This window comes from Sorex fumeus, unplaced genomic scaffold (assembly GCF_029834395.1).
Source record: "Sorex fumeus unplaced genomic scaffold, SorFum_2.1 ptg000054l, whole genome shotgun sequence".
Classification (NCBI taxonomy): domain Eukaryota; kingdom Metazoa; phylum Chordata; class Mammalia; order Eulipotyphla; family Soricidae; genus Sorex; species Sorex fumeus.
In genome coordinates, this window is record NW_026606111.1 from 14,884,130 (window position 1) to 14,906,932 (window position 22,803).

The 22,803-nt window shown below is 37.0% G+C and overlaps 1 protein-coding gene across 2 annotated transcripts in view; it reads left to right on the forward strand.

The window, feature by feature from the left end:
* KLHL32 (kelch like family member 32) overlaps positions 1 to 22,803 on the forward strand; it is a 224,029-nt gene that overhangs the window by 26,090 nt on the left and 175,136 nt on the right. For both annotated transcript variants that reach the window (XM_056125147.1, XM_056125149.1), the window contains exon 2: positions 19,839 to 19,926. In XM_056125147.1, coding sequence (XP_055981122.1) covers positions 19,904 to 19,926 — 23 coding nt within the window. In that variant the 5' untranslated portion in view covers positions 19,839 to 19,903. The remainder of the gene's footprint in view (positions 1 to 19,838; positions 19,927 to 22,803) is intronic.

Here is a 22,803-nt window from a genome sequence, read left to right on the forward strand (position 1 = left end):
ATAAAAGTTAACTGGCATAAGGAAGACTTTCCAAAAGGCTACCTTCCAAGCATGAGTCCTATAATACCCTAAATTCTACTTCTACTGCCTTAAGGCTTCTCTTAACTTATTCTTAGATGGCTCTTTCTTGAGGATGTGTATAATATTAATCAATATTTTTCTAAATTATTTGAATAGGAACATATTTTTGTCTGCAAATACTTAAAGGGTACTTAAGTAAGTATGTATGTGGAAGATCTCTGATGTATTAGGAAATGTCTCATCAATAGTAAAGATTACTTTGCCTCCCTCTTTAAAAAAATGGGCTTCTAATATCTAAAGTGATGGTAATTCAAAAATACTATGAGAAATAAGAGGTACATTTAAGTCAGTAGAAGTTTGTTTTTTGTTTGTTTGTTTGTTTTACACTGGCTTAATGACTTAGCTAACACTTTTATACCTCTTGATGTTGCTATCATTCTTAGAAATTTTCTAATACTCAATACTCATTGAAACCATGCTGTGAGGTAGGTACTGTTATTAAGATCATTTTACAAATGGAAGAAACTAAGCCACAGAGGAGTTAACTACTTAAAGCCATATTGCTAGTGGAATAAGGGTTGAAATCAAAGTTGACTTGACTTACAATGTTTGCTCTTCTATTCTTACACTAAATGTCTTGCTGGGTCCCCAAAATAAATTTATTTATTTATAAATAATATACGTTCTTAATTGAATTACTATGAGATAGACCCTTACAAAGCTGTTCATGATTAGGTTTCAGTCATACAGTGTTCCAACACTCATCCCTCCACCAGAATACATTTCTGAGCACCAGTGTCCCCAGTTCCTCTCCCATCCCTCCCATCCCCCAACCCCAGACTGTCTCTACGGCAGGGACTTTCATGTCCCCCCCTCTCTCTCTTGGGTATTGTGGCCAAATCTAAACTTTAGAAGATACAGAAAAGAAATGTTAATGCAGAATATTTTTCAGAAAATTTTCATTTTAAGTAACTGACATCTTATAAATTATAGAGCAAATATGAAATAGATTCTGGGAAAATCTCTAGAGTCAAATTATTCCATGCTGATAATTTTGAAATCAGTGCAGATGATGATGAAAAAAATGAACTCATTTGCCCAGTTTTCAGCTGCAGCTCTCCCACTGACTAGTTTGGTAACCTTGGTGAAATTACTTCAACTGGTCCCTCACACTTGAGACTGGGTTGATATCTCTGCTAGATTGTTATAGGTTGTGTTTCTAGCAATTTACATATAAAGGCTAGACGGTTTTTTTTTTTGGTTTTGTTTTCTGATATGTGAATAAAAAAAAAATAACACATCCCGTGAAGATGTTAAGTAATTCCTGGAAATTTAAGAAAAAGTGTATAATGTAAATGGGAGAGTTTATTTTTATGTGTTACACAATTATTGAAACATGAGATATAATTTTATTGTTCATTTTCATGAAATAAACATGACATGTGTATTTAAGTGATCGTATGACACACATTATGTATATACATATATACACACATATATGTGTACTAATACACATATATCACCCAAGGGTAATACTATCTTTGTTAAGAAAATAGAATGAAAAATAATACTATATGATCTTATATTTTTGTACACTGGAAAACTTAGGATTGATAATGGAAGGATTCTGCTTTAGTTGTTGTGAAATATCATACATGATGGGTTTGACAGCCTTTACCCCTCCATTTCTTCCCCCACGCTATTCTCTGAGATTCGTCCTCCCACTTGTTGAGCTCATCCAGGCCTATTGACAGAGCCAAGAAAACAGGCTCCACTCTCTCCTCCTCTTCTTCTGACTCATGCCCAAAAGTCACATAGAAATATAAAACATTTCTCAAATCATAAAACACAATGTGGAAAACTTTCTAGGCTTTGAATTTGGAACATTGTTTAGCTTTGTTACCTGTGTGTAGTCAAGAGATATTTTAGATATTTTTAGATTACTTCATTTCTCAAGAGGTTTTCTCTGACCACTCATACTAAATATTCAGGAGCTCACATCATGCTTTTTTGTTCAGTGCACATGCATTACTGTTCTCTGGGCTTTATTTTTTGGATTTTGGTTTGGGGCCATACTTGGATGTGCTTAGGGATTACTCCTGGCTCTGTGCTCAGGCATCTCATCTGGTTGTGCTGAGGAGATCATATGTGGTACTGGGGAACAAACCCGGGTTGGCTGTGTGCAAAAGCAAATAATGCCTTGCTTGCTATACTCTTTTTCCAGACCCATTATTCAATGTTATGCTCATTTATTTGTTATTTTCCCCCCCAAAAGTGTAAGTTATAGGTGAATTGGGATTTTGTTTTCAAGTGTTAGTAAAGTTACACTAAACATGTACATATATACACACATATGTACATATATACACATATACATACACACGCATATGCTTTTGGGACATACCCAGTGATGATCAGGCTTACTCCTGGCTCTTCATTCAGGAATTACTCCTGAAAGTACCTGGGGAATCACTTGGGGTGCTGGGGAATGAAACCAGGCCAGCAATGTGCAAGACAAGTGCCCTTCATGTTGTACTATTGCTCCAGCCCCATTAGTAAAGTTATGTTGAATTATATTGCATTAATTGTATTTTATCATAAGTCAACATCACTGTATAATACATTATGTTATGACTTAAAGTCTTAATTTCTTCTTTTACCATAAAATTAATATAGGCCCGTTCTCTCTTCCTTTCTGGTAACCTCTAATTTAGTCTTAAAGCCTAAAAGTTACTTTTGTTTTTAAATAAATATAAGAAGAATAAAAATAAAATTATGAAAAAAAAGTAAGGTGGAGTTCATGCCCAGTTCAATCAGCTAATCAGTGGATGAATAAATAGCAGTAGTCCTACATAAAAAACGTTACTTTTGTTTTATCAGTTCATTCATATTGTTTATTTATGTGCATATATCAATGAAATTAGTTCAAAATCAGGCACACAATGCATCAGAGATGTTTCTTGTAGTGCTTTCCTGTTTTCCGTTTCTTTGGGAGAGGGAAAAAGTTTAAGAAGCTCTGTTCTAAAGGAGGGAGTGCCTCATAGTATAAGTTACTGATATTTTTCAATGGATGAAGATCAGTGAGTCCTTCCTGCACATGCTGTTCCTTAAATTGCCTCAAATTGTGTGTTTGAGAAAAATAAAGCAGCTAAGGGGAGCTTGCCTTGTACACAGCTGGCACAGGTTCGATCCCTGGCACTGCATATGGTTCCTCAATCGCCACCAGAAATGATCCCTGATCACAATGCTGAGAATTGGCCCTGAGCACAGTTGTGTAAGCCTTTCTTCCCCCAAATTAATTTGCTGCAGCTTGAAATTGTCAATACTCAACAGGCATTAGCATGATAAAACTATAGATTTTCACCTATTAAATTGGGTCACCATTGCTCCCGCTCTGATGCTTTTGTTGCTCAATCCTCTTTCTACCATTCTTTTGCGTCATACTTCACATCTGTCCACACTGGTCAGTGTCACTCATTAACTCAGATCCATTCTCTGTGAGTCTATTTAAATTGTTTTTACTTTTTTTCTTTTTTGTTTGTTTATTTTTAATTTATTTTTTTATTATTGAGTCACCGCGAGATAGTTCTAGCTTTCATGTTTGAGTTTCAATCATACAATGACCAAACACCCATCCCTCCACCAGTGCACATGCTCCACCACCAATGTCCCCAGTATACCTCCCCCCACCTTGAAAACCTCCCCCTGTCTCCATGTCAGGCAATTTCCCCCATACTCTCTCTCTAATTTTGGGCATTATGGTCTGCAATGCAGATACTGGGAGGCTATCATGTTTGGTCCTTTATCTACTTTCAGCACGATTCCTCCAACCATCATTGACTATTTTCTATTCATCAAGGGATACATACAACAGGAAGAAATTACACTCTTAAATGTATATGCACCTAATGAAGGAACAGCTAAATATTTCAAACAACTGCTAATGGATTTTAAAGAGGACATTGCTAGCAACACAATAGTAGCCAGAGACTTCAACATCGCCTTATCACCTCTGGATAGATCAACAAGAGCAAAACTCAGCAAGGAAACATTGTTTTTATCTTTTTTGTGAACCATAGCAATAGTACATCATGTAGGACATTTGACTAGAATGCGTCTGATCTGGGTTTCATCCCTGACATTCAGTATGGTCCCCCTAGCATTACCAGGAGTAGTTCTTGAATGCAGAGCCAGGAGTAACCCCTGAGCATCATTGACTGTGTCCCAAAAGAAAAAAAGGAAAAATTTTTTTCTTTTTTGCGTGATATTGAAATTTTCTTTTATTTTTCCAATGGCAAAGCCTGGCAAGCTACCCATGATGTATTTGATATGCCAAACACAGTAACAATTGTCACAATGGAGGCGTTACTGGGCCTGCTCGAGCAAATGGATGAACAACAGGAGGACAGTGACAGTGATATTGCATTAAACTTGAGTAAATTATGACAAAAAGCATACAAAAATTAAAGGCCTTATGTGATTTTATAAGATTATGTTTTGAAAGCTCATCTTAATGATTTTGTATTGTTTATAAATATTTTCAGTATAATTGGTATTATAATTTTGAAATCATAAGGGTACTATATTTTCCTCTAAATTTGAATTTTCTCAAAAGGTATAGTGATATTAGTTAAAAATCAGGGAAAGAAACTCATTATGTAAATAGTATGGCACTCACTAGTGGAACTAAATGCACATGTATTGAAATTTGTTGCCTAAATCAATATTCTAGTAATTGTAAAGTTATGAACTTAGTATCTCATGCTCATTATAATTTTAAAGTTCTTTATCTTGTAATTTAATCCTTCTGACACTGGGGAGGAAAGTTCATTTTCCTTCTATCCTTTTAAGTTATTGACTGTAACCCATGTAGCACAGACATTAGCAAGAAAAAACTCTATGGACTTATTTAATGTAAGTTTTATATATAAGAACATACCCATCAGGAGAAATGGCTAAATCTTGGTGTTTATATGCTTCATTTAATGAAATGTGGAGAGTCTTGGAACACACAGGATAATGTAAAAAATGGATGAGGTACCCGTGCAACCCTGGAGAGCCTCCCATCACCATGGGGGTGGCATCGGTAATTCCTGGCAAACAGTGCTAGAACAGCGCCGCATCATTGCCCTTGAATTGAATCTCCTGCCAGATTGGCTGAGAATCATTGGCAGGGGTTCCTGGACCTGCTGAGCCTCTCTGGGGAAGCGTCATCATCATCATCATCATCATCATCATCATCATCATCATCTTTTTAAAAGATGAGTTGAGTGCAGTAAACTGGGAAAAATAGTAGGGACTGTTCATTCAGATTCTTCTTAGAGATAAGAATGCTTCTTCCTATACATTCACTCCTGTATCCTTGCCATTCCCTCTATTGAGCACCATAGATTTCATACTCAAGGTTAGTTGAGCTCCTGTTGTTTGCAGTTAGTTTGCTCTAATTATTTTAAACCACATGCATCAAACTATCTGGCAAAGATCCTTCACTTATTTCACTTGAAAAAAATAAATATAGGCCATTCATTTTGACTCCCTGGGCAAATTTAATCTTTTAAACCACATAGTGGCATTTAATTGAGCACATATATGCCACAGTCTTTTAATTCAGTTATGATTAGCAGACATTTAATTTGATTACATGATTTCACTAGTGTGGATTATGTTTCTATGAATAAAGAGGTATGAATAATTGCCAAGTTAGTGCCTTCCTTCCATTTGGAAAAATGCCTAGGAATGGTTACATAGGATTCTATAAAATCTACATTTTTATTTTCTTAAGGAATATCCATGCCATTTTCCATAAATACTGCATTAATTTACATTTTCAACAACATTATTGTAACTAAGGTTCCTTTCTGCCACATTATTACCAATCTATGTTGTTTCTAATCTATTTGAACTTTGCTGTCCTTACAGGTATGAAGTGATATCTTATAAGTTTCATTTGCATTTCCCTAAAACAATGTTCAGATTTTTAAAAAAGACAAGAAAGACAAGAATATTTCTCCCAGGGCTGGAGCGATAGCACAGCGGGTAAGGCATTTGCCTTGTACGCGGGTGACCCTGGCTCAATTTTCAGCATCCGATATGGTCCCCCGAGCACCACCAGGAATAATTCTTGAGTGCAGAGCCAGGGGTAACCACTGAGCATCACTGAATCTGACCCAAAAAGAAAAAAAAGAATGTTTCTCCCTTTGGGGTTCAATGAGGGGCATTTCTCACAGGAGATGTTCATAACCTGATTCACAGGAAGATCAGTGAGTCCTTCCTGTGCTTGAGAGAAATAAAGTAGTTAAAGGGGCTTGCCTTGCACTTAGCTGGCACAGGTTCGATCCCTGGCACTGCATATGGTCCCTCAATCGCCACCAGAAGTGATCCCTGATTACAATGCCAGGACTTGGCCTGGAGCATAGTTGTATAAGCCTTTCCTCCCCCAAATTAATTTGCTGCAGCTTAAAATTGTCAATACTCAAGGATATATGAAAAAACAATGTCTTAAAATTGAAGGTTCTTAGCTATGGGTTTTTCTCAAGGTATTAAAGTGACATCACTTTTAAAACAAAAATACAAGTTGGATTTATTTTTAGTCTTTCATGGTATCTTAAAATCGTTAGAATTTTGTGTCTATTCTGTAAGAGACTTGGAGAGCTTTCTAGGTTACAGGGAAAGGTATTTTTGGAAATGTCTAGAACTTCTGAGTTTTTTTTTCTACTCACTTTAATTTAAGGCCTGTTAACTCCCTAAACAAGAACAATTGATTAACAATTCATTTATTAGCAAGGTTTCTAGGAAAAAAGCTCGTCTAACACAGAGATGAGTGGGATGTGGTCCCTGCCCCTATAATTCGCAGTTAAGATGTCAGTTAATGTGTGGTTTAACCCAGTTGAAGGAATTTAACCTCATGCCCACGTCCTTTCTTCTACTTTACATCTCTTTTTAGAAAAAAATCATGCTTTAAGAAGTGATAGTTTTCATCAAATGGCATATTTAAGAAACCACACATTTTGCTAGACAGTCATTTTAATCTTACTCCTTAACATGACGTTCTGGCACATGGTGAGTGCTACTTAAATGTTGAATGAGTGAGTGAGAAGTTGGTTAATGAATAATTAGTTATAGTAAATTCTTTGTAATTCAGTCTGGTCTGATTTATCTTTTTATGGAAAACCAATTTTTCCAGAGACAATTAGCATTTTTATTGCAGACTTCCCAGATGAGAAGTGCACTAGATATAACTCCATACTTTTCAGTGTGTTGAAAGTTTTCTCTGGAAAGCCTCCTCCCTTTTTTATGCATCCGTCAGTGCACCTCCACTGACTCTTCCAGTGCCATTTTAACAGCTCCCATCTCTCCCTTGGTAGGGCATTCTGGTGCAGAAGGAAGAAACAGCACATTAATGTCAGGTTCAGTGATTACCAACTGCTCCCTCACCTCCATGCCTTCAGTCTCAAGCATTTCAATTTCTGGGTCTCTGTTATTTCTTCTGAAGAATGGACTTATTTAATTTTTAAAGTGTCAGACCACTGTAAGAAGGAAAGATAATAATAATTAATCCTGACTCTTAGGCATTTGACAATAGAGTTTCTCTGATTCTTATGCTTCTTTCAGATGTATAATGCACAAAAAACTTTTAAGGGTAAAATAGCAGCATACTAATGTGTCAATTTTAGAATCATTATTATGTAAATTACTAATTTATTACATAAATTATTATTATATAAATTTTTAAACTAATAGCAAACACTTCAGTTATATATTCATGGAGTTGGAGTAATAGTACAGTAGGTAAGGTGTTTGCTTTGCACGTGGCCGACCCAGGCCTGTTCCCGATAGAAATTTAAAAATGGGAAAACATTTTTTTCTTTAGAAGAAATACAGACTGTCTTGTAATGTTAGGGTATGCAAATATGGATGTTGTGCTTTACAATTGTTCGAATTATAAGGTATTTGAATGGCAGAGACTATTTTTATCTCATTACTTGTTCATTAGTTTTTTTGTTGTGATAAAATGAACTAAGCACCTCACACATGTGAAGCTTGGTCCCTGTCACTGACACACAACCCTGGCCTATTTTAAATTATTTTTTTGTCTGCTATCATGTATGTGTTAGTGATTATAAGAAGACAAGATTATATTAAGCTTTGAGCGAATATTTGAATGAAGAGTCTATGTTTCAAAATTCAGTAGTGAGACTGTTTCTGTATTTGAAAATGGAGTTTGGATCACATAGATCATAACTTTGGAAATTGTAAACTGTATTTTCTACTTGTTAGAAGGCAATATAATGATCAAAAGAGTATTCATTTACTGTCTGATTAATAACTTTTTAATCCAGTTTTCTAATAAAGCAGTTACATGAATGTAGCTAATGGATTTTCGGCAGATATTAGTGCTAATTATTACATCAATTACCTACTAGCAAAACACTTAAGATAATATGTTTATGGACCAGAGCAATAGTGGAGAATTTGCCTTGCACACAACCAATCCAGGTTCGATCCCTGGGCATACCATTTGGTTCCTGGAGCACTGCCAGTAGTAATTTCTGAGTGCAGAGCCAGGAGTAACCCTGAATATTGCCTGGTGTGACCCCAAAACAAAAGACAATTAAAAGATATATGTTTTTGACTTCTATAAAGAAACAGATGGGTAAGAATTTTCAGAGTTCTAAGAAGTTATTTAATAAAAAAATTTATTGCAGCTTTTTAAAAAGCACCTTAGATGTTATGATTATAAGTTAGGTTATTTTGACAAAACTGTGTAACTGACACAAGCATTTTATGGTTCTATTCATAGAAGAGTGATGAAGCAAAAAATTAAATTAACACAAGAGCTAAAAGAGGTGTGCTTATTTGACTAAAAATTACTTAAGCTTTATATTTTAGTTTAGTTCTCATGGTCACTAGCTATATTCATGAGGCTGACTAGGTACTTCATCTTTGTTCCTACAAGAGAAAAATGGGATATTTATGCAACATTTTGTTCTTTTAGCACAAATGTATAATGTAAACTAAAATGTTGTTTTGTGCAAATAATCCATGTTAAACTCTCCTGCTCTTCATTTTAAAATGAAAACACATTGTACTTGTACTTTTCTGCTTTGAGAAATTTTGTGAGAACAATCATAGTCTCAGGGACTTCAGGACATTGAGCAAGATAGATGTGGATACTTCATACATAGATAGATGGACCAAATAATTTACCATCCATTTAGTAATTATACTTGGACTATAAGTAGAGTAGTTACCAAGTAATTATTATATCAATATAAGACATAAGACCCCAAGATAAATTGTCCCCTTACTTAAAATAGCAATGTCTGTTTTGGCCAGAGCAATAGTACAGCATATAGGGATTTGCCTTGCATGCAACTGATATGGGTTCCATCCCTCAAACCCCATATGGTCCCCTGAGACAGCCAGAAGTGTTCCTGAGCCTAGTGCTTAGAGCCAAAAATAATCCCTGAGCATTTCTAGGGGTGGCCCCCAAACCAATGTGTGTGTGTGTGTGTGTGTGTGTGTGCGCGTGCATGTTTGTGTGTGCGTGCGTGTGTGTGTGTGTGTGTGTATGTGTGTGTGTATCCATTGTCTGTGAATGGGGATTGGGTAAAAAATGAGGCTGGACTATACCTTCCTCCTTCTCTCCCTCCAAATATGGAGTACTGATTATTCTGTGAGTGTGATGTATGCATGCTATTGTACTAATGGAGACTGCAGTGGAGTAATGAACTTATTCCTGTGGGTGATTAAAGAAGGCTTTCCAAAGGTGGAAACATATGAGACCTGCATCAGGTATAGGAAATAAATAGGATTTTGCCAGTTAGAGAGAAGGAATAGAAAATTCTAGGTAGAGAAGTTGACAAGTATCTGTGAGAGAATGATTCAGCAAAGATGACTGTATCTGTGACCAAAAAACAAGAAGTTAAGTGGCAGAAAAAAAAAAGATTAAAGTGTTGGGTGGGATACTAATGTAAGGTATTTAATTTTATCACCTATGTGATCACCTCAATGTTCTGGTTTTGAGCAAAAGGACTTTTGCTTATCTTCATTTGCCTGCTGGATTCACAGTGTCATGGCTGGAGTTGTGTGTTCGTGTTGCCCAGTGTATGTTGATGAATGCTATTTTCCCCTTCCCTCTCTGGGTTGATCAGGCAGTATGTAGGGCATCTGCCTTGTATTAAAAACAATGAGGCACTTGTTGTTATATGTGAAGGACTGGTTGGATCACCCATGGGTGACTGTTCTGTCAAAGACCCCAGTGTTTAATAATCACCTGAAGCTATGCGGAGGGTTTACAGAGACACAGCTCAAGAAGGAGATATGCCCTTTGGGCACTTTGGCCATGCTTTTATGGTCTAGATGCTCATTCCTTTCTTCTTGGGTTCCCATATTTCTCTTGCCACGTCAGAAGGTAAGGACTCTGATTAAGCAAGCAAAGTATATGTTTGGGAGTCCAGTCACTTTCAGAGGGAGTTCCTGTAGAGTAGTGGGCTTCAGCACCTGGAAAAAGGTGAGGATTAATGAGAAAAGTGAAAGATAAGAGCTTGATATACCGCTCAGAATAAAGATATTTCTAATTTTGTCTAATAGACACCAAGAATGATGTATTAGTCTTACAATATCCTCATTATGCAAAATAAATCCCAGAATTGAAGTATCATCATATGTAATACTGTCACTGCACTCTAGCACTGTCCTCCTGTTGTTCATTGGTTTGCCCAAGCGGGCCCAGTAACGTCTCCATTGTGAGACTTCTTGTTACTGTGTTTGGCATATCGAATATATTATGGGTAGCTTGCCAGGCTTTGCCGTGCGGGCGAGATACTCTCAGTAGCTTGCTAGGCTCTCCGGGAGGGGCGGAGGAATTGAACCTGGGTCGGTCGGGTCAGCAGCGCATAAGGCAAATGCCCTACCACTGTGCTATCGCTCCAGCCCTCAATAAAATAATGTCTAGAACAATTCTATGGCTAATTTACTTATGCTCAAAATATCATTTACTTAAAAATAGCACATTAGTTTGGTGTGATTTTTGATTGGAATGAAGAATTTCTTGAATATATTGAAGATTTATGCAATGTAACTTGTTTTTTATGGCCAAGATTTATACTGATAATTCACAACTTTTGTGGGGGAGCTTCCTAAGTGGTGCTCAGGGGGAACCTGGCAATTCTCTGAGAAAAAAGGCAGCAATTTAATGCAAGCCCCAAGAATGCAGTGCTGCTCAGGTTTTTTGGCTTTGGGAATTACCTGTGAGATTCTGGCAGTACTCAGTGCCTCCAGGATCTTTCTAAGAGGTTCTTGGGAGTCAACTGGGTGGTATTTGACAATGCTTCAGGGCACTTGCAATACAGGGATTTAATGTAGTCCCACAGATATGATGTCCTTTGTGCTAGCTCCTAGTTCCTACCTCTGCATTCTTAGTGATGGAGATACTTCCATTATTTGATATAAATTTTGGAATCAAGAACAATATTTTTTTTAAATCATCAAATAATTAGAGGGATTTTAAAAACAGAGTACTATTAAACACGTGTCAATCAGTCACTATTGAAATTGAAACAGTAATCAAAATTCTCCCAAAAAACAAATCTAGTACTTGATGACTTTATCAAATTTAACAAAGAACTTAAGCCTATTCTTCTCAAAATCTCCCAAATTAAAGAGAAATACTTCCAAATGTGTTTGTGGGGGTCAGCATTACACTGATATCGAACCAAATAATGACATTACATAGAAAGAGAAATAGCAGCCAACATCTCTGTTTTGTATAGCACTGTAGCACTGTAGTCCTGTCCCTTTGTTCATTGATTTGCTCGAGCAGGCACCAGTAGCATCTCCATTCATTCCTGTTGCGAGCTAGTGTAGCCCAGTGCTAGCTCCAGGAACATGAAGTGAGACTTGTTACTGTCTTTGGCATATCAAATATGCCATGGGTAGCTTGGCAGGCTCTGCTGTGCAGAAAAGATACTCTTGGTAGCTTGCTGGGCTCTCCAAGAGGGATGGAGAAATCGAATTGGAGGTGTGCAAGGAAAACTCCCTACCTGCTGTGCTATTGCTTTACATAGCTGCAAAAATACTCAGCAAAGTACTATCAATAAGTAAATATCAATAAGTAAATTGATCAGTAAGTAAGTTATTTACTTACCATCAAATAATACATTAAAAACTACATAATTATGAAGTGAGATTTATGCTACAAGTGGAAGGATGGTTTAGCAAATCAATGTAACATATCAAAGCTATGTTAATAAAAGGGATGATAAAAATTATGTGATAATATCAATACATGCAGAAAACGCAGTGGATAACATTTAGTAATCCTATATGATAAAACTCTTAATAAAATGAAGGTAAAAGAAACTTACGACAAAAGAGTGAGCTATAACCATAACTCACATCACTGGCAGTGGTAAAGGCTAAAAACTTAAGGGGTATTGGGCTGCCAGCAGGTCAATCTGTACCTGTGAGGCGAGTGCATCAGCAGCCTGATGGCACTGTCAGACTTTCACATACCCCAAAATTGCTGCTGTGCCTTTGGCCATACCCCAAAAACTTGGGGCAAAGTTTACCAAGAAAGTAAATGACCAAAAGTTAGGTATGTGGGAGACACACCCACAAACCACCTCCGGCTTAGCTATATAATTGGAGTCATGGCCGCTCTGGTTCCTGATCGAACTGCTTTAAGGCCATGGTCCCAGAGACTCAGAAACGAATCTTGGAACCCAAAGGCTTTTGGCAGAAATGCATCCTGTTCCTGCAGTAGGTTACTGGCGCTGGGCCACTCCAAGTGGGAATAGATTTCGTGCCTTGGCCTGTTCCCCTTGGTGGCCCAGTGACTACCATTCTCCAGAGGCCACTGGAAGTCAGGTTTGAGTCTGAAGTGATGAGACAAGTGATGAGACACGCGGGGCCTCACCAGATGGGGGTGGAACCGGCCCCTTCTTCCCCATCCCAGCAAGACCCCGAGTCACCACCTACAAACAGCCTCTCTGGCTCCTGATCAAGCAGATTAACGGCCATGATCCCAGAGACTCAGAAACAAATCTCAAAACCCAGAGGCTTTTGACAGAAATGCATCTGGACCACATACAAGGTGGCTGCCACCTCAGAACTTATTTGAAAGCCAGGTATGAGCCTGCGGTGATGGGGCAACTGCAGTCTCATGGGAAGGGGGGCAGTACCGGCTCGTCCTTTATGCCCTACCTAGGTCACGAGTGCCCCCCACAAGTAGCTCTCCAGCACGGCCATGGTTCCAAAGGCAAAAGAACAATTCAGAGTCTGGAAGCTTGTGGCAGAAAAGTGAATGGACCATGTGTTAAACTACGGTGGCATGCCTCCCTGGGAGGGAAAGGGTGTTGCTCCCTTCCGCCTCCCCCCTACCCCAGCAGCAAGGTGGCCACCGCCTCAGAGCTTATTGGAAAGCCAGGTATGAGCCGGCGGTGACAGGGCAACTGCAGTCTCATGGGAAGGGGGGCGGTACTGGCTTATCCTTCATGCCCTACCGAGGTCACAAGTTGCACCCCACGAGTGGCTCTCTGGCACAGCCATAACACCACATGCATAGAAATCAATCTTGTAATTATCTGGCTCTTTGCAGCAATCCAAAATCGCGGCTGCGTGACATTATATGATTCTCATAACCAGCTATAGAAAACAAAGTATTTCACAATGCCTTTTCAGCAATTCTGACTGTTGGGGAGGGGATTCTAAACAATAATGGTGCATATTTTGTTGAAATAATGAATATAATCAATGTAGAGAAGAGTTAAGTGGAAATCATCTGCCTCACAGGCATTGGGAGGGGTAGGAGTAGGGGTATATTGGGGTTCTTGGTGGTGAAAAATGAGTACTGGTGAAGGGAGAGGTGTTTGATCATTGTATGACCGAGACTTAAACCTGAAAGCTTAGTAACTTTTCCCACAGTGATTCAATAAATATAAGAAGAAATAAATAAATAAAATTATGAAAAAGTAAAGTAACATGGCGTTCATGCCCAATTCAATCAGCTAATCAGTGGCTGAATAAATAGCAGTACTCCTACATAAAAAAAAAAGCTAAAAACTTTTTCTTTAAAAATAGAAGCAAGACCAGATTGTTCACATTTTTTGTTTGATTTAGTATTATCTGTCTTAGAGTAGGGCTGGAGCGATAGCACAGCGGTAGGGCCTTTGCCTTGCATGCGGCTGACCCGGGTTTGATTCCTCTGTCCCTATCAGAGAACCCGGCAAGCTACCGAGAGTATCCCACCTGCATAGCAGAGCCTGGCAAGCTCCCCGTGGAGTATTCAATATAGCAAAAACAGTAGCAACAACTCTTACAATAGAGATGTTACTGTTGCCTGCTCGAGAAAATTAATGAATAACAGGAGGACAGTGCTACAGTGACATTCTTAGAGTAATTAGATGGTCACGGTCCTCCCGTTGTTCATCAATTTGCTCGAGCGGGCCCAGTAACATCTCCATCATGAGACTTGTTGTCACTGTGTTTGGCATATCGAATACGTCACGAGTAGCTTGCCAGGCTCTGCCGTGCGGGCGAGATACTCTCGGTAGCTTGCCGGGCTCTCCAAGAGGGGTGGAGTAATCGAACTCGGGATGGCCATGTTGGCCGCTTGTAAGGCAAATGCCCTACCACTGTGCTGTCACTCCACAATCAAAAGAAATAATAGAAATCCAGATTGAAAAATAAGAAGTGACATTTCCATTATTTGCAGATGATATGATAATATAATAGAAATAGGACTCCCTTCCCCACCAAAAAAATACCTATTGGAAGCATTAAATAAATAAAGTGGTGGATTATAAAGTCAAATTACAAAAATTGTTGCAGTCCTATATGTAAGCTGTAAGTGAGAAGAACCAGAAAGCAGTATTAGAGTGCAAAAATTAAAACTTAGGAATAGTTTTAAGAGGTGTAACCTATATAATGAAAACTATGATACTTTGTTAAAAGATTTTGAACAAGACACTAAGAGATGAAAAGATAATTCATGTACTTGGATGGGGGAAAATTACAATAAGCAGTTGTCAATGTGGCTGGCTGGGGGTTCTGCAGAGAACAAGGGAACAATGGTAGAGGGAAGTTGACATTGATGGTGAAATTGGTACTAGAACATTATATGCCTAAAGCTGTGTGTAAATCACGGTATTTTAAATTTAAACAACTTAACAATTAACACAGGCAAAGTGTCCACACTACCAAAAGCAATATCTAAAGGTTTTTAACATTTTATCTTTTGCTGATCTTAATAACTCAGATTCATCTTTCTTTTTATGTGACCAAATCTTACCTACTAGCATAGTGTTATAAAGGTATAGGAGCTAGGCAGGACTGATTAGATGTCAGGTGTCAAATTTAAGGCCACATACAAGACAAACATGTGCTATTCTATTTGAGCTATTGCTCAACCCTCCTTCACACTATTATGATTTATTAAATTTTTGTTTCCTCTGAAAATACTATGCTTTTAAAAACTCCTGAAAAAAGCCATTTAAGTGAAACTTGAACAGCCTTGAGAATTTTTGACAAAAATAAAAGCTAACCCCAATCAATTTTCCAAGCCAAATATATTATATTTGAAAAGAAACTCGTCAGTAAAAAAGAAGTCTCTCCCACTAAATATTTCTTGAACATGAGTCCAGTGAGTAATTTAAATGTTGTGAAATAATTGCTGTAATTTTCTGAAATGTTTGCTGCATTTTCTGAGGTAAGTGCCAGTTTCCTGTTGAGAGTTTGGAGTGGGGACCTGAGTCATCCCAAGCTGCAAATTAGTCTTGAAAACAGGCTTTAGTGGATTGTTGCTGTATGTATTTTTGGCATTAAAGAATCAGTGCTTAGCATCTGAATGACGTTTACTGAAAGAGAAACAAAGCTAAAAATTTGGTTGCATACCTGCCAGCTGAGTAAGTCACTATGTGATTCATATTTACACATATAATAAAAGGAGATACACAATGATGTTTGTTGAGTCTCGTGATGAAGCGAAGTTATGTTTCATGTTATAAATTTCCTGGTGCCAAGTTTGTTTCATTTATATTTTTATGAAATTTTAATTTGACACTTGATAAAGGTAAGTAACTAGCTCACAGTGGACAATCCAAGATTCATCAGCTATCACAATTGTAAGCTGACATCCTAACATGGCTTCATTTTGAACAATACTTGTTTAATTTTATGCTCCCAAGCTAGATTTATTGGGTTGTATTTTTAACCTCAGAACTGAAATTTATGTTAGTTTTGCATGACTTGAGAAGAATTACAGCCACAGTTTATACTAATAAATGAGAAACATTATACCTGTCTCGTTCTTTTTTTTTTTTTTTTGCATGTACTTTACTCTGATGATCACAGTGACTGATTTGGCTTGCGGGGGGATGGATCATTGTCATCATTTTAAGGTATTAAGGACTGAGATCAGCATATTATAATACTCATGGGATTAATTGATTAATTAATTAATTGATTTTAACTGAATCAGAGACTCTTATCAAAGACATACACAGTATTTTTATAATTATGCTTGTAGTTAATTTTGTAAAATCAAGGACTGTTTTGTAAAATCAGTAACTCTTTTGTGACATCAACAACTGTTTTGTAACTAGTTCTTGATTTTAATGATATTTATTAAAGGTAATAAATTCTGTGTTCACAGAAAGAATATTTTTAGACATTTATTGGTTGGCACAAAGTCACAGGCATAGACAATACATGGCTACATAAAATGAACTGCATGGAAAGCAATTTAAATGGAATCATCAGCACCTTACCCTTTTAAAGTAGGTAGAGGAAACATCATTAAATGTTATACACACAAAAATGTGTTCATTATATAAACTTATGTTTGCTGGAGAGTTTTTGGAGTACATTTTCATCTGTTACTTGGGATGACTTTGGCAGATCATGATTGTAAAGACCTCCAAACTTTCAACTCACCAATTGTTTCCCACTATGGCATTTGTTAACCCTATGAAAGAAGCAGTCTGTATTACTGTATCATAGGGATTAACCTAGTTCTTACATATTATCGTCCTTAAAAAAATATATATATATATATATTATATAAGTCAGTGGGAAAACATCTCCAAAACTTTGGGATAATTTTGATCAAACTGCAAGTCTGCCATAAATATGGGTATTTATAAAGGTGATCAACATAGTAATTTCATTTAATATTGAAATGGTAGATATCCAGGTCTCTAGGAGATATAAATGAAGGCTCTGGTTAGAGGATAATCCAAGGGATCATATCTCAGACCACATGAGTGGGCCAGAGAGATAGTATAGCAGGTAATGGGTTCTTGCCTTGCACGTGGCCATTCTGGGTTTAACCTCCAGGATTCCATATCCTACATACCAAGGACAGTCAGGAGTGATTCCTGAGTGCATGATCAGGTATGACTCCTGAGCCTAAAGCTCTTCTTTTTTTTTTTTTCACATACTTTATACTGATGATCACAGTTGCTGATTTGGCTGGAGCAGGGGGGAGATTATCATTGTCATTGTTTTAAGATGTTAGGGACTGAGATCAGCGTATTCTAAAACTCATGAGATAACTTAGTCTTATTGTGCCAGTTAAGTTAAAAAATATTAGATGGTTACACTTAAAGGAACCTCAAAAATGAACAGTAAATTCATATCCCTGAATCCATATCTGGGTCTTGAGGAGGGAAAAGGCACATGCACATGCTGTGTGAATCTTCTTGGGCTCGTAAGGAGAGTTAGGAACCTGAAAGTAGGGAAAATTTCACATCCCAATACAAAGAGGTTAGAGGAGAAAGAGGTCTGTCTGTCTGGAGTGTACAAGTAGAAACACTTTATATGAAGGAATCCAAATTATAAGATGTGACGTAGAAAGCATATGTATACAACTGCAAAATTTGTAAAATCAAATTATAATTGAATGATACAATTTATATAAAATATATGTAAGAAATACGCTGGTGAATAATAAATGACAGTAAGTGTTTTCCAGGAGCGATAATAGAGGTAGGGCGTTTGCCTTATATGCAGCCGACTTGGCCAACCCAGGTTCAAATCCTCTGCCTCTCTAGGAGAGCCCGGCAAGCTACCAAGAGTACCTTGCCTGCATGGCAAAGCCTGGCAAGCTACTCATGACGTATTAGATATGCCAAAAACAGTAACCACAAGTCTCACAATGGAGACATTACTAGGCCCCCTTGAGCAAATCAATGAACAACGGGAGGACAGTGTAACAGTTAAAGTAATGCCCATTTCATTAAATTTTTGAAGACTTTATAAGATTACAATTAGATTATTTCTAAGAAAAGTTAAATTAATGTGTTGGTCTCTGAAACAATAAGGAACTTTTTAAGTGAGGTTTAATTGTCATGTTTGAAATGCCAGGAAAATATTAAGATAAATGCGTTCTTTATTTTTAGCTTTCAGGATTCCTGTTCTCTGTTCACCTCATTGTTAAAAACATTACAGAGAAATATTTTTGAGAGATATTTTCTAACCTCTCTGTGATAATAAATATTCTTTTACCACTTTAAGGCTCAAGTGTCCATCTCTGTTATAATAGAATTTGTGTTAATTATTAGAGTTTGCATTTTATAACCTGGATTCTGAAAGCAAATCATAACTGTGACAGGTTGCTAAGCAAATCTCCTTACCTAATTAAACAATGTGCTTTGAATTATTCTGATTATTTATATGTTCAGTCACAACAGTACAATGGAAAATGATGTTCATTTTAGGTTTATCAAAGCTTTAGTAGGGATCAAAGTATAAACATCTTATTTTCAGTAATAAAAATTAAAATATAGTTGTATAAAATATGCAAGGCATACTGAATATTTTTCTTCAATAAGAATGGCATATGTAAGCAGATTGTGATATATCTTTATAAAGTACTCTATGATCATATCAAATAAAGATTAATATACAATGTAAAACATTATATTTTAGTGAAATTGGAAATAGCAGATGCATCTTTTTTACAAATGAGGAGAAATAGATGCCGTTTAATATTCTCTTTTCATAAACACTTTTACCATAATGTATCAAAATAAAATTAAGACAGAAGATACCTTATTTAAAATTATTCTGATTAAAATAATTTTATCGATAGAAGTATATTAGAAAAAAGGACACAGGCCTTGTAATAAGATGTTATAGAGCATAACTCAAAACTCTGTCCCAGTCTGTTCAAATAAATTTCTCTTTGTTCAGAGTTAATGGTTATACTGGGATGGGGTAAATTAAAGAAGTATATAGCCAAGGAGCCTCTTAAACCTGGTAACTTAATTCTATTATATTTTTCTGGATTTTGTTCTCCTAAACCCCTTTTCCGTTTCTGACTAATTTCCATTCTCTTTATACAGTGATTTTTTTTATCTAGTTTTTAGAAATCTCCCTGAATAGAAAATCAGCTTTCTGATGACAAGAATCTAAGAAGCACTTGATTTTAATTTAATTTCACTAATATTTATATGTGAAAGGATAGCAAAATTTCTGTGATGGATAGGCCAACTTGTATTTGGATCTCTATTGCTTTATCAAATGTTCATTTTTCTTTTGATGGTTAGTATTCTTACTGTAATGATTTTGATTAACAAACACATTTTACTTCTCAGTTCCTGACGCCTTAGTAAATGAAAAAAAATCAGAACTTCAAAACTTTCCAAACCCTTGCTTATTAAAGGAACAATCCACTTGGTAGAATGTTCTATCTCCATTATAAAATTCTTGAAGGTGCCTCCCCAAGATTCCAATGTATTAACATTCTGAAAGCCCAAATTGCATTTTGCTCACTGTACTTTTCTTTTTCTTTTTTTTTTTTTGTCTTTCTTTAGCTGGAATGCTTGCCAATTCCTCTGCAAACTTCTAAGGCTGAGATCCTGAGGAACCCAGCTGCAGAATGCCTTCAGAACACTGCCTCAGGTCAGCCCTGTAGGACATAATGCGTGGTGTAGCGAGATCTGAAATAGTCACACTGAATGTTTCAGGATCATGAACAGTCAGCCATAGTTGAGGGAATTAAGCAAACCAGTCAAAGCATATGTCAGTTTGGAAAGGTAATGCAAAAGTTAATCTCGGTGATCTGACTACTGCTCAAATTTGATGCATTTCATGGTCTTTGAGTCATACTACTTTTTTCTTATTTGTGATGCTAACCTCCCTCAAATAAAAGATACATGTTCCTATAAAGGGATACAATTTTAAAAAGAATTAGAAAACTCTACAGGTATATGAATATTGTTCCGTGTTTAAAAAATCAGTTTGGAGAATATGAGCTTTGTTCTTCATATACTCAAAACCTTTTCTTTTAAGAATTTGCCTACTTATTGAGCTAAGAATTCTACATGTATTGAAGACTCAGAAGGAAATAAAACTGAAAGCATTCTTGCCGTTATCTAATGCATGTTCTGCAGAAAATATAGAATATGTAGATTAAGACCTTATTAAACATGCAATTGAATGAAGTACTAAGCAATAATACTGAAAAACTAATAATTACATATATATTTAATACAAACAAATTACACCAGTTACAATGCAAATGTAATCATGAAAATTGCTTTGAAGGAAGAGTAATAGTAGAGTGCCTTCAATAGGAAGTGCTCTTTGGAACTTTGAGATCTGAAGGATAGGATGACATAGAGAAATGATTGAGGTCAGGGAGAATCTTGATGCCTCTCCAATGTGGGGGCAGTTGATAAAGCTAATACAGGGAATCAATTTTATTTGATTCTATTTATTTTAACTTTTTAAAATTGAATCACTATGCAATACACAGTTACAAAATTGTTCATGATTGGATTTTCAGTCATACAGTGTTCCAACACCCAGTGTCCATTTCCCACCATCAATGCCCCCAGTTTCCCTCCTGCCAAACTTTCAGATTCTGGCTATTGTAAATAGTGCTGCAATGAACCAGAGAAGTGTGGATGGCTTTTCTTAGGGTATCCCTTTTAATATTCTTTTTTTATTTAAAATTAAAAAAATCTTTTTATTAGTGAAACACCATGAGGTACAGTTATAAACTTATAAATTTTTGTGCTTGGGTTTCAGTTATACAATGATCAAGTACCCATCCCTCCGCCAGTGCCCATCCTCCACCACCACGGGTCCCAGTATCCCACCCACCCCCCTTCCCCCCGTCCCACCCTGCCTCTGTGGCAGGGCATTCCCCCTTGTTCTCTCTCTCTTCTTTTGGGTACTGTGTTTTGCAAGAGAGGCATTGAGTGGCAATCATGTTTGGTCTATAGACTCCTTTTAGCATGCTTCTCCCACCCTGGTAGGGTCCTCACAACACCCTTTATTTGGTGCTCTCTTCTCTATCTGAGCTTCCTTTTCACCTAGCACGTGTGACTGGCCTTCAAGTCATGGAGCAAAATATTCTTATTGGACACTAGTCTTCAAAATACTTCAAGAAAATAGTCAAAATGATTTTCAAAGCAAAGAATAAAAAAGATGAAAAAGTCTGGTGAGTTCTTTTTAAACATGAAGAATTGGGATATTCCTAATATCTAATCTGGAACTGTTAGAACTGTTCCAGAAATATATTCTAAATTAGGTATTGCATAGCCTTTGCATTCCCTGATTGAATCCTTTGTTCTAGATCAGTGATTTTTAGGGGGATTATTTTGTCCCTAGTATCCATTAGGGCTATATTTGATACAACTCTTTTGGTTGCCACCAGAGGTAGGTGTGCAACTGGAATCTAATGAGTAGAGACTGTGGATCCTGCTAATGTTTTACAATGTGCAGGACAGCTTCCTCATAGAAAAACTATCTAGGTCATGTTCTTCAACATTTATATAACTGTGGACTAGCACCTGTCCTCTATACTGGTTCACAGACTAGCAGTTGTATTTGTGGCAGTAGACTAGAGTTTTTCAACCTTTCTACATATTATGTACCACCATGGCACACAGACCAGTGATTAAAGAACACTGATGGAGTCCATAATGTCAGTTTCACTGTGGTTGAGAAATCCTGTATGAGATCTGGCATCTAGCCAATATAACACACAGAGATTGTGGTATCTGTCTGTCACCACTTCAACCAGATGATTTACTTTTGTCTACTAGATTCAATGTGCAGTTACCTCAAAATGAGTTTTGCCTTTCTATCTGTGATGATTGTTTATATGGATCAACTCCAAGCCAGTTGCCGTATGTCCTTCATAATTATCATCTCCATAATGGGGTCTCTTTCTCTGCTGTGACAGAGCCCTTCCTTTCTCACTTTTCTCCTGTCTTCCACTGGTAACATGCCATAGACCCTAGTCTATCACTTCTCTCACCTAAAGAAGTCACTCCTGACTTTACAGAATCCTGACCCCTCCTGGGGTGCCACTCCTCTTGTAGTCATCTTTAGTGGTTCTTGGATTTTTGGAATGGGTGGAGAGACTGCCTGAAGTATACATGCTTTTGCTTCTAGAACATTACTCCTCGAACTTTTGAGAAAGCAACAACAAACACATGCTCTTGTTAAGGCAGTGCCTTCAGCTTTGTCACTGTTTTCTCCTCTCTTCTGTTTGCAAGGTAATTTCCTTGCATTCATGGAGCATTTAGGATCGGCCTAAATCTTTCTTATTAAAAACCCTTCATGGAACATTGTATGCCCGAAACTTAACTATGAAGAACTCAACTAAGAATATGTAAATTTTTGCTGCCTTAATATTTAACTAAAAATAACCCGTAGTAACCTTTTTTTTTGAAGATATGCCCAGATTGGTAGTAATTAATCCTCACTTGCTTTTCTTCCAGTAGCTCTTTCTTCCATCCATCCCAGGCTTAATTCTTGCTCCTT